The following is a 13805-nucleotide window of genomic DNA, read 5'->3' on the forward strand; positions in this document are numbered from 1 at the left end:
AGGAAAGAAGAGGAAAAGAAACATCAGGCAGGTAAAGGAGAAAATGTCCTATGGATTACAGCTGAGCAGAACTAATTAAAGCAGATGTTAGAGAAAAGATAACTTACCTCTCCTCACGATTCTGTCCCACACAGACACGTCCTCCATGGCGAGGGGTTGGATTGCTGCAGGAGCGCTGACGCACTTGAAAGCCTATTCCACAAGTGGTACTACAAGGTGACCAAGAAGTCCATGGTGTCCAGCCTCCATTTCTGGTAGAATAAAAAGCTCAGGCTCTGTCATCTGTTATACATAGCGAATGGCTGATTAGGTGCGACTGACAGCAGAATCTGACTCATTAATATTTCCGTAGTTATCACTGATACTGCATCGTGTTCCATTTCTTAAAGGATATTAAACTAAAATAAAAGTGCTCTCATTCTTCCATATTCCTTGCTTTGTGATCAGCAGCTGTTGCAAGGACCTCATTACACAAGAAGTAAACAAAGTCCAAAGACATAATAGAACTACAGACCATCCTGGGTTGGAAGGAACACACAAGGATCATCAAGTACAACTCTTGGCTCTACACAGCATCAATCAAAAGTCTATTTAGGTGCTTTCAGTCACTTTGTTTTGGATAAACCTGATCTGCAAATTTCTGTATAAAAGATCTGAATATAAATTTTAATTACATATTTTTCCAATTTTTACTTGTAAGTTTTTTGGTTTTTTTTTTGAAAACTAAATCCCGTATTAAATATGACACAAACTTCTTCCAGTAATTTATCACAAGTTTAAATTGATCTTGATTTATTGTTATTAAAATGGATAAAGAGTTGATAATAAAGTTTTAAAATAGCATTTGAAAAAAAAAAAATCAGACCTTTCTAAAATGGACAATAAGAAAGATCTCAGTCAGTAGAATGTCTTGCTGAAATGGTAAAATAACAAAATCTCTGACTTTCCATGAACTCTGGGAATCAATTATTAATATGTTAATGTGTTAACAGAAGTAAGATGTCCAAATAGTAGCGTAATACAGCCAGTGCCGGTATGCGAAACAAGTTCCAAATTGTGTTCTCAATTTCAGAGAGAATTCAGCTCAGAATTCCACAGAATATTTTTCCACCATTCTCCTGATGTTAAATACTATATTGTACTTCTAATAATTCCCCTAAAATTTACTATGTCCACTAACAGAGCAGGCAACTATCTTTTGTAGAAGGGTAATCAGTTTTATTCACTACCATGATGTGAAAAACAAAAAGGCAGAGACAAGAACCTGAAAGAATCACTAAAAATAAGCAGAAGGGACCAGTTTATTTTTCATCTTGCAACTAAAGTATGTAAAATGTTTTAAAGATGAAGCCTAAATGCAATTCAGAGTATGCAGTGTTCTGAGTCTCTTTGAAATTATCTATCACTGTATTTTTTATGACAGTGGCTATGTGCGTGAGAAAGAAAGATTGGCTAAGAAGTGACATACAGGCTGGCAACAGATCCAAATGTCATGATGCTATCAAAAAGATATAATGAAAACATCTTTTCCAAGTCAGATGGGGGAATACAATGGTGATATGAAGCCAAAAAAAGAAGAGAAAAAAGTAAACAGTTCTGACTTTAAAAAAAAAAAAAAAAAGTTTTATGACTTACAGAACTGAACAGAACTGAGAAAAATATCATACTTCGGCTATTACATAATATTGATTTTTTTTTCTCTTAGCTTTTGTAAAAATTAACTGAGGACAATACAATTTAGTACACTGCATTTGAAATCACTGCTTGCCATTTCACTCATTCTCTCTGCCACAGTGTTTGAGAGAGACTTTTCTAATGCTTCATTTGCTCTGGTCTTTGCTATGAGCTGCTTCAAGCACAGAACAGGATCAGTGGATTGCAGATGAGATTTGAAAGGGTAGGTTAAATTCTGCTTAAGTTACAAACTTTTAGCAACATAAGTGATAGAACCTGAAATTGTTACCTGGAACAGTTGGCAATTTCCATGGTTGGTCCTTCACATAGCCACCCTCCGCACTGAGGAGCTGGACTGTCACACACACGGGTCCTGCAGAGGCAGGAGCCAATGCTGGCACCATCCGTGTGGCTGCACGGTTTCCACTGTGACCATGTTCCAAAATGTCCATCCACCGTCAGATTCCTTGTCTAGGAACAAACACAACAGAAAGACCAACCTGAGGCCTGACAGCTGCTTTGTACAGCCTCTTAATTCAGAAGTACATGGAGGTAAAGCTTTCAGTCACAAACAATAAAAGCCTCTACTGGAGAGGTATAGCTTCCAGACAGTACACTTCCCTTGTAATTTCTACAGCTATAGGATTCCTACCACCTCCTACTGATCTTGGTCACTGGATGTCACCATGTAGCAAAAACAATAATTACAACTAAGTGTTCCCTTTCATAACCCTGCTTGCCTACTGTTATTCAATAAAAAATGTATCTTACTTTCTCGACTATCTTCTGCTGACAGCGTTTCCTATTTCCTAAAATTTGCCTATGATTAGGAACCTGGATACTGACTGTAAAACAACATGTGAAAGAATTCTTATGGAAACCTGAGTCTGGATCAGAAGAGGCAGCAGAGGATAACAGCCTAGGGTAAGAAAAACAGCTGAATTAACCACAAATTCCCATGATGAGTATCTTTATTCGACAAAGTTTTTGTGATGCGTATGTTTCATTGCACCACTTGAAAAAGGTTAAATGTGCTTTTAAATATGACTTTCTCTAAACATTAGAAGTAATTATGTTAATCTATCATAAAAACATTTTTAAAAAGCCTAAGTGCACCTTAGTCTACATGACAAACCAGTTTTTTCCCTCAAAAAGAAAAGTTTTTTCCCCTGTAATTTATACAGCTATAGGTTTCCTACCACCTCCTACTTATCTTGGATGAATGATGAATTCATCTCCATTTACAAATCTAGGCTTTGTACCATTAATTCTTTTAGCAAAATGTTAATCTTTACTAATTCATGATCATAAGTAGAAATGATGGCAACATTATCACTTAAATGCTAATGGATTTGCCATGTTTAATTGCTATAATTTCGCTTTAGGTTAAAAAAAAGTAACCATAACTCATTATTTCAAAGTTCTGCTGACACCTGCTTAACAAAAATAACTCACTGACCTTTGCTCATACTGAATATACAATACAAAATACTTATCAATAAGTGACAAGTAAGCTCAATCTCTCTTACACCACTGCTTTCATCAGCAGTTTGTAAACCAGCAGTGAGAATTCCCCAACACAATTAATCTCAGAGATATGAAAATATATTTCCTGTTTTCTATTCCTATGCTTTGCCAAAGAATGTTTACTGTTTCACTTACAATTACAAACTAAACCTGCAGTTGTCTACAGTTATTATCATTAACATGAAAATGTAGGGAAAGGATTCATTAAAATTGGATGAAAGTTTGATCTCACAAGCAAATACTGATAGCAGGTCTCTCCATAAGTAATGCCTCCTATTTATTTTCCATGGAAATCAGAACAGATACAAAGAGCACAATAAGTCTATTTGGTAGAGCAAATTCTCAACTACAAAAAACTATTTTTCAACCAAGTCGCCACCACTAGCGATGCATTTTTACCAGAAGAGCCTGCATGCAGCACTTGTAAAAATGAATCAGCAAAGGTGACCCAATGTTTCACAGCTGTTATAATAGTGTAATTACTAGGAAAATGCTGCCCACACAATCCATCTATCATTGATCCAAACAAATGGAGGTCAGAAAGTGTCAAATTCAGACCATATAGTGGGTGTGATAGAAGAGTCCAGTCAAGATTGACAACGAGCTCCAAGGTCTTCAAGTTGTAAGTTGTATGAGGTCTCGAGTTGCTGTGTTGAAAAAAAAAAAAGGGTTGTCTTCTTGTCTTCTTGCTGGCCTGACTCTGGAAGTTTAAAGCTTCAGCTTCATCAGTGTCATGATGTAATGGTTGGAGTTGATGTTTTCTACGGGTTCCAGGAAGTCTAGAAGGATCACCCATATCACTTTTCCTACTGAGAGCTGCGTTTCAAACCTTTTCTTCAACAGGGGAATTCATATGTCGCCACTCCATGGATTGCTGTTCTTATTCTGGCTTGTAGTGGTGATAGCACATCTTGTCACCAGTAATGATGTGATCCAGGATATTGTCACCTTCAGCCTTGTATTGATTCAGTAGGTCCTGTCAAGCTCCCATGTGGTGTTCTTTCTTTGCCTGTGTGAGCATTTGTGGGACTCACTTAGCACAAAATTTGTGACACTCCAACATTGCCACCATTATTTCCAACACACTGAAACTGATACAGAGCACTGTATAGAGTCCTCTGGTTGCAATATGCTGATTTGTGTGGACGAGCTGATTGAGACACTCTTCATGTCATGGTATAACAACTGTGTATGGCCATCCAGAATGTGGCTTGTCTTTCACTTCCCTGTCGCCACTGCTGAAACATTATCCACCACCTCACTGTGCTCACATCCACTGTTTGGTCTCCAGAAAAGTTTACCAAGGGTTGTTCAATATCGATTTTTTCCACATGGAGGAATTCATTGACAAAATTTTGCTTCAGAGGCACTTCCATATTAGATGGCATTTTGTCAGACTGCCCACCTGCTGTTATCTGTCACATGGCAACACAATGTAATGGAATATTGGCAGGGAGGTTCAACTTCTAGTGCCATACCACCAGCAGCTACCTCTAATGTCATAAGCCAGAAAAATAAAAAAAAGAGGTGTTACTTTCAGAGCAGCCCTCAGGGAAGCAAAACATAGATCATGGACGTTCTTAACCCTTACTAGAATTCATACAAGACCACTGCTCGTTAACCTTTCACAATCTTACATGGTGAAAGTTATAACCAAACAGACAATTATAGCTGTATTTTCCTGTCATGGATATGCTCTGCTTTCCCTCTATATCATTCTCTATTTGTCACCCTTTCCTTTCTATAACTACCACTACATCTTCCATTCTAATTCCCCCCATATATCCATTTTGGTATAGAGCCTCTCCGTACCCATCTTGTCTCCCCATTTTGCGCCTCTGTACCCTGAGGAAAGGTCACATCTTTAGTGACCTCACCCTTAAATCTGTCACACACTCTATGGTTTGAAGCAATATTGTGTACGATTTGGTGACTGTGGAGTATTTCCTGAAACTGCTAATGCAGTCAGGAATGTTCCCATACATGTACTGTTTTTTCCACATGCACTGTTTGCCAGAGCTGTGAAAATGAAGCCATTTCACGTTGTGTATATGAATAAAATAAAATCAAATCAAAATCAAAATTATTATTTCTTTTTACTTTGACTGTAAAAGCTCTCTGATGATGTCAGCCTATTTTTAGTGATGGATCGCAAGAATTACCATTGGAAAATATTTTGGCAAAACAAGTAACAAGATTCTTCTTTACTATAGAAGTTAGATGAACATTAGATGAACTATTCGATGAATAATAGCAATATCTGACCAACTGGAAAAAGCTCAAAGCAGATATGTGTGCCATAGCATTAATTACTATCTATACGCACTCACAATTGGTGTACTCATGCCAAAAATACCCTCTTGAGTATAATAAATCAAAATCAGACAACTAAAATAACTATACTTCTCACAAATGATCTTCAAATCTAGAGACACAATACCACAGATGCTAAGCTACTTCTCTTAGACCTCTCCCTGCTCTATGAAATGCCAATAAATATTAATTACAGCTTGACTTGTATATCCTGTGAAGAAAGCATGTAAAAATTCACTGAAAATAAGTATTTGAAAGCAATGAACAAAACTGTAATAAGTTTAGTTTGCCAGAATATAGTGTTATTTCAAAGGGAAGCATGTAGTTCTCAAATTTGCTCAATACAGTGTTATTTGCAGTTCAAGAATTTAAGACATTACATGTGGTCAAACAATTATGAATTTCAATGATCAGCTCTAAAAATTTCCTTTTCATATGCAATCTCAATCTGGTCATCTCCAAAATTCCTTTTGAGCCTGGGTGAATCTTTTAATCTCTGATACACAGAGTAAATCTCAGACCTCTGGACAGATATCTGAGCAATTTTTTGGTGCTCCCCTCTTTGACTAGAGTAGTCAGATACTATGCAAGTGTAATACAACAGATATTAAATGTTTTTCTGGTTGAATGGGACAGAATTGTATTCTTTTTTTTTAAACTACTCATCCCACCCCTTCCACCTCCTCAGGGCCTCACATTTTATATTCCTTGAAGAATATAAGGGCCAATGCCAGAATTCAAAGACTAAGCAGCATCAGATTTCTCCTGCATAGGCCAACCAACTAGCCCATTCCAGTAATCTTTCCTAATACAGCAACACTACTATACCACGAACTAATCCTCCATATAATCACATTTACTCTGAAGGATTACTGCAGGGAGATCTGAGATACTCCATGCACCTTGATCTGAATATACTTTGTATCACATCTAGTTACTTGCCAAACAAGGAAGCAAGGACTGGATTCATGGCTAAATTCAAAGCTTCTGTAAAACAATGGCCATATGTAAATTACCAAGTGGAATGCACATGAATTGAAAATCTGGAAAATAAAACAGCTGGTATTGAAGACGTACACCATCCATATTTTATGGGGCCTACTTTGGACTGATTCTAGCTGGATCAAATGGATAAAACTGGATTAAATGGTCAGTAGTAGCTGGCTTAATTTCTGGCTTAATTTCATCTAAAAATAATGTAATGCACTGCTTTACAATGTGAGTTAAAGAACAGTTCCTAATGTGAACTGAAAAGCCAATGCAGATGAATTCAACGTGATTTCTTTTTTATTAGACCACCTAGAGCGTAGATGCATAGATTCAAGCAAAATGCTTGAAAAATTACTCTTTAATGTCAAACACAGGCAATTAGAAAACGAGTTAGTTCTCAAGGATCTCAAAATCAGTGTTGTGACTTATTTCTACAAGATGGCTACAAAAAAAAAAAAAAAGTAGAGATCGCAAGTGGAAGGTGGAAGAACTTCACCGAGCAGTGTAGATGCTACAGTGAGCTTCTAAGGCACAAAGAGAATAGGGCATGGGTGCCATATAAGCACAAACTCAGATACATGAGCTCCAGTGGCAAGTGGGGACAAATTCAGGAAGTCCTTACTACTGATAAAAGCTGGATTGAGTCCTAAAGACTCTCTCTTCACAGGCAGAAGGCAAAGAAAAAGTAAAGAGCACAGTAATACAAGGAAGATCTATCTTAATCCTCTTTTTTTTTGTTTTTTTTTGTAAACATGAATATTTAAACAGCACTAAAACCATATTAAAAAAGAGACATCTAAAAGTACTTTGTTGTTATTCATTTTATATTCAATTCAATCAACGTATTTTTAAGAGAAGTGTTAAGCCATTATAAATATTAACACAAAGTTTATAACAACTATCACTCCTGTTCTTTATGTGCATGAGACTTAACTTTCCCAGCCCATCTCTCCAATTCACTGATATTGAAACAAGTTACATGGCCTTTTATAGCAATTATCGCATTAATGATAAAAGACTGTGACACTAGCAGTTAAATATTGTAGAAGTAGAAAAGAAGAAAGATCCTCAAAATGTGTACCACTAAACTTAGTGATTAAAAGATCTTGCAGAATTAATGACCATCTCTAACCTTAGTGAATATATGCTTTCAAAATGGGAATGCAGACATCACAGGAAAAAAAAAATGACTGTCCTCTGGAAAAAAAAAACAAAAAAAAAACAAAAAAAACAACAACTACAAATCATTTGATCTTATTAGTATAAATAATTTGATAAGAATTTGAAAAGAAACTAAATATCTTGTTCAAGTCTAATGGGAAGGCCAGTGGAAAATGATATTAAGTGCAGTATTGTGAGCTTGAGAAATCTTATGGCAGCTCACTTCCATGAGATGCACGTGGAATCAAAAGTTTTAAGAGATAAAAGAATGTATTTGAACTTACTGGACACACAGTAATGCTTTGCTCCCACTGACTCATGCTCAGACTTTCTTCCAGAGTTGTGCATTTCTTCATCACCATGTCCCAGCCACAGTAAGGATCCTGGGATCCAATGCATGCACTGTGAATGAAAACCAGTAAGAAAACATGAGCACTCATCCTTGTCTATATTTGCCAAAGATCCCTGAATGACTACATGGCATCTCTTCATATGCCTTAGACCCAAAACCCTGAAACTGATCTCTATTATGGCGTTGAACAGATAAAATGATTAAATAGAGAAAAAATAATTTAAAGGCCAACACAAAGCTAGTATTTCTTTCAAGTTGAAACTGATTTTCTGACACCAGGCACAGTATCTAGACAAGAAATATTGCATTGTACTTAATTGCTACAGTTACAGCAATTCATAAAAATCACGTTGTTTGCTCCAAGTAAGGAAGATTTCAGAAGTTACAGTTCATAAGCTTTCCCATCAGTTTTAGAATTACAGTTATCATCACTGATAGAAATCAAATGACGTCTGCTCCTCGAAAACAAATCAGAAAATTATCTGTTTTATATTTATTTGTTTGTTTGTTTATGTAACTCCCTGTTATATATATATATATATATATATATATATATATATATATATATATATATATATATATATATATAAGCTGTGCAGATGACAGAACACTGGCACAAGTTGCCCAGACAGGCTGTGGTGTCTTTTCCTTGGAGATTTCCAAAATTCGCCTGGACATGGACCTGTGCCTCCTGCTCTGAGTGTCCCTGCTGGAGAATGGGTTGGAACAGTTGGACGCAGAATTCCCTGCCAGCCTCAGCAGTTCTAAGGTTCTGCCTTCCCAGATTCTGTGCTTTCTTCCAATAAAATACTGATAAAAGACTGATTTATTAATATCCTCACATGCTATTCTATAATGATATTATAGAGAATTCTTAGTGCTTATAAATTTTACTGAATTAGTTCCTACAGTACACGTGTCAATAAGGATAATACTATGTGGCTAGATGGTTCCCATTTGCAAAATGGGCCTAGAGTAAGAGACAAAATAGGAGAAGCTCCTTAGGTGCCTCAGGCTGCACGTTTCCAGCCAGCTATCTAGAAAGAGAGGGGAACAACTGATGCAAATTACAAAGAGTTTTGAGTGCCTTGACTGTTCAGTATTGGCAAGACAAGATGTTCAACTTATCTCCTGTATTGTAATGAGCATTTCTGATGAAGTATGTTTCCTGAAAGAAGAATGTAAAACAAAGATTAAGGCTGGGATAACTCACAGTTAGGAACATTAGCTGTGCTATTTCTCAAAGTAGAATTGCTCACTTTTCCAACTTCACTCTTCCTTTATGTAAAGTGTAATATTCCTAAATGCATTTTTTTATTTATTAAGTTAAACATTTAAAAAGCTAGTATTCTTTCACATAGAACTACACTTACTCTTCCTGGTAGTAAAAAGGATTGAGATCCACAGATCAGAACAGAATCCTCCTCCTGCCTGAAGTCATGGTGTCAATAACACCATTAGTTAATAGGGAGCACCCACTAGAAAGGACTAAGACACACTCTTGCTCAACATCTACCTTATAACAGTACATGCACACTGACACTTCACAGTATTCAGGTTCTTAAATGAACGCTTTTTGGACAGAATGGTGGGGATGGCCTCAGCCACAGGGCTTTCTGTTTAGCACTGCTGTCTTCCTGCAGCCTCTGAGCAACTTACATCACCCTGGTGTTCCTCTCCCATAGCACCCAGAAGATCCTTCTCCCACTCTGCTCTCAGATCTCATTCCTCTTTTGCATTTGTTTCCACATTCGCCTCTACCACTCAGGGGCAGATTGACTTCAAAGCCACTCAGTTTGAGGCCCCAGAAATGGAAGACTCAGACTCCTATCCAGGAATCCTGCCCATCATTCACACCATTGTATCAAAAATAATGGACTCCAAACTTCAAGTTGTTTCCTGTAAAACTTCAAAGAAATGAAAATGTCCCATAAAAAGGTTATAGAGTACTAAGAGCTGCAAACAATTCTCATGAGGAAACAACTGGTGTGCAACAGAGATTGCTGTAAGCTGAAATACACAATGAGCTGGCTTGACTACCTAGCAGTCCAGTATGTGGTATATTTACAGAATCACAGAATTGCAAGGATTGGAAAGGAACACAAGAGATCACTGAGGTTTCCTCAAATGACAATAGGTCACGCAGGTAGGCACCCAGACAGTTCATGAATGCTGTTCCAGTTCTCCTTACTGTAAAGACATTCTTACGCAGGTTTGAATGGGACTTCCTATTTCAAACTTTTAGGTTATTGCTCTTTGTCCTATCACTACACGCAACTGAGAAGAGCCTGACCTCATACATTGCCTCTCACCTTCATTTGGATGTTTATAAACATGTATCATATTGCTCCTCAGTCTTCTTTTCTCCAGGCTAAGGTCTCTCAGCCTTTGCTCATAAGGGAGGTTCTCCAGGCCCTTAATCATCTTTGTGTCCCTCCATTGGACTCTCCTCGGGAGATCCCTGTCTTTTTTGAACTGGGGAGCCCAAAAGTGGGCACAGTTTTCCAAATGTGGTCTCACCAAAGCAGAGTAAAGGGGGAGGATCATCTCCCTTGACCTACTGGCCAAGACTTTTTTAATGCACCCCAGGATACCGTTGGCCTTCTTCACTGCAAGGGCAAACTGCTGGCTCATGGCCAATCTGTTGTCCAACAAAACACCTAGGTTTTTCTCTGCAGAGTTCTTCTTCTGCAGGTCAGCCCTTAACTTGCACTGATGCATGCATTTATTCCTCCCCAGGTGTAGGACTCTACACTTGTTCTTGTTAAACTTCATCAGGTTCCTCCCTGCCCAACTCTCGTGTCTGTCCAGGCCTTGTTGAATGGTAGCACAACCTTCTGGTGTGTCAGTCTTTCCTCCCATCTTTGTATCATCAGTAAACTTGCTGAGGGACTCTATCCCTTCATCCAGGCTGTTGATGAAAATGCTGAACAAGACCAGACCCAGCACCAACTCCTGGAGAACACTGCTAGTTACAGGCCTCGATGTTAAGACCATTTTAAAATAAAAAACCTTCCAGACTTGCTCTTTCTAAAAAAAAAAAAAAAAAAAAAAGAAAATACACACGCAAACAAAGAAACCCAGTCTATTTAACTTCTGTTCTCAGAGAATGCACTTGCCAAGTATCAAGTGATTAGTGAAATGGTCTCATGAAATGTGAGTTGCTTTAAGCATGTCAGGTGATTTTTAAGAAAAATATAACAGTAATAGTACTGAACTAAAGACTCCTCACACTTTTAAAGCAAAGAAAAAGCATGAATTACATCATGACGTACAAAAACCACATGCCTGCTTTAAATTTTTATTTCTAATATTACTGCTTTAAAATAATATCCTTCTAATAAAATCTGAATTGCAAATGCTTAGTTTTATCCATACGGTTTTTTTTACAATTTCACAGGCTAAAAGGAAAAGACACGTTCCTTTTCCCTCATCTGGCTGCTATTATTAATATATTGTGAACAGCCTGCAAATTCTACCTGTTAATCAAAATTTCTTCTTGTTGCCAAAAATAATGTGTACTTACAATATAAGAAATACATGCATCAATCTTACACTTCAAAGTGTTGTGACAAAAATCTCAGCTGCAGCAAAATGTAAATGCCCAATTTGTCTCTGATGCATTTTGTGGGCCAGACAGATAAAGACACTTTCTGCAAAACCTTTAGTTTTCAGAAAGACTAAAACATAGGTCAAACTCACATCTGCAGAGCTCAAATTGTTTCCCTCTCCAGTGGAAGACCAACATTCCATTTTGAGTGAGGAAGATTTTCAGCTGATCCTTATCTCACTGTTCTTCTGATCCTACCAGTGTTTTTATAAGTTCACACCAACTGAAGGTAACTTTGTAGTGTATCAGATACCAGAAAAAAGACTTTGAATATATATTTTAAAAAGTGTGCATATCATCTAGTCTCACAGAAGATTATACCTTATCCAAGTCTGAGAAATATATAAGCACTTTCATTCTCAATATTACTTTGGATTCACCAGTTCAAAGTTGAATCTCAGAACTAACTTGAGGCCTAATGCAGTAGCTTGTTTCTCTGACTTAAACTGAAATAAGACTTTTATATTTTGAAATAAGAAATTTTGAAATAGCCAAAGATAACTATACTGGATTTAGTATTTCAAAACAGCAGGTTCAATTCCATGTGGAGGCCTCTACTCTTCTAGACGTATTAGCATCTAGTAATAGCTTGCAGCACTTTATTGGTTCTATCTTGTATAATATTATTATATAGGAACAATTATTCTACAACATAAGGATAGTGACAGTGTCTTGTCACAGTGAAAACAGGTTCTCAGTGAGTGTGAGAATACTGCTGGAGAAGCAACACAATCTCCAAGACAAAACACAGGAATGTAGAAGTGTTCTGAAGACTGAATCCAATAATCTTGTTGGACTTCTAGGAACGAAATAAATCACAATCAAATTTGCATTAACTTTTATAGCTTGCCAGTTAATCCACTATGTCTTTTAGTACTTAGCTGCTAGTTATCTTTTGCATATGTACAAACTGCTTAGCTGATGGTTAACCAAGAAGGCAAAATACACGTGACAGACTACAATGGAGAGAGCAAAGTCATGGTCACAGTAGAATAGCCTTGATAATATTGATTAGCATAACAATCGTGTGACCCCAGCAATGTTTTAAGCATCTAATGCGAAAGTGAATACTTAACTGTGCCTTTTTACACTAGAGAAGTCACTATCTCTGAAGATTTCAGAGGTTGGTATTTTTTTATTTATGCATAACTTTAAAGAAAGTTTAGATTTCAAGTCTTTTATGTGCATGAAACCTATCTTCCATCAAGAATAACAACCTTGATCCTTGCTCAGCAAGACTTTGCAGAACATCAGGCTGATGCAACCTTTCATTGCTCCTACTTTTAGACCTGATGCACTGAAAACTCTAGTACAAATTGTAATGTTGACTGATTTGCCTCAGAGATTACCATCATCTGAGGCTGCTTTTGAAGGCTGCAGATGCCAATAAATAAAGTTGACTGGCTCTTTGTTTCAGGGTATAAAGTTTTTCCCCTTATTATGCATCTTATTCCTTACTACAGATTCAATGGGATTTCAAAGTAAATATCAAACACTGCAATTTCAGTGATTTTAATAGTTATCTGTTCATTATAATCATTCTATTTAACTCATATTATAGTTAATTAGAGGTAGTTATGCCTAATTAGCAGGAATACAAAATTCAGTTGGATTTTATGCTTGACCTACTCAGCTCGGAAGAATTACAGGGAGCTGCAAAAATTCTTAGAGCAAATATTATCTCCAGCAAATAACTCTGCTGATCTTCATCACATTTTGTTGAATATGTGAATTGCAATAGCCAAGTGACAATAAAGTGGTCATATATGAAGGATTTACTCCTTCCAAAGGCTGCACAAAAGTGAACTCCAGAAAAAAAAATCAGATTTAGTCTCCAAATGTAAAACAACATTTTTCAAGGGTCATTACTAATAGTGACTGTGGCAATAGAAACCTACTGGAAGCAGGCAGCAGAGCAGTGAACTGGTAGAATAGGTCTGTCCTTGACCAAAGGACAGTATCTATCAGGGCAGCACCATGTAGCTGAGAAGTATGGAAGCATCAACTAGAATATTAATTACAATTATGTGCTGGAGGAATAAATTTACATGGATATATGAATTAGCTAAATATGTACAGCATATCAGAGCAGTAACTAAGCAAACATAATAAACTGTGTATAAAGCAACAACAATATGCTTTAGAAGCATGAAGATAAAACAAGGAATAACGAGATTA

The 13805-nt window shown here is 36.9% G+C and overlaps 1 protein-coding gene across 1 annotated transcript in view; it reads right to left on the reverse strand.

Moving 5' to 3' along the window:
- Positions 1-13805, reverse strand: part of SEMA5A (semaphorin 5A) — a gene marked incomplete at both ends in the record, with an annotated part of 216220 nt that overhangs the window by 70440 nt on the left and 131975 nt on the right. Inside the window, 3 exons of the mRNA XM_079533089.1 lie at positions 108-251; positions 1964-2145; positions 7950-8067. Of these exons, the coding sequence (XP_079389215.1) occupies positions 108-251; positions 1964-2145; positions 7950-8067 (444 nt within the window). The remainder of the gene's footprint in view (positions 1-107; positions 252-1963; positions 2146-7949; positions 8068-13805) is intronic.

This window comes from Tetrao urogallus (genome assembly GCF_951394365.1).
Source record: "Tetrao urogallus genome assembly, chromosome: 3".
Classification (NCBI taxonomy): domain Eukaryota; kingdom Metazoa; phylum Chordata; class Aves; order Galliformes; family Phasianidae; genus Tetrao; species Tetrao urogallus.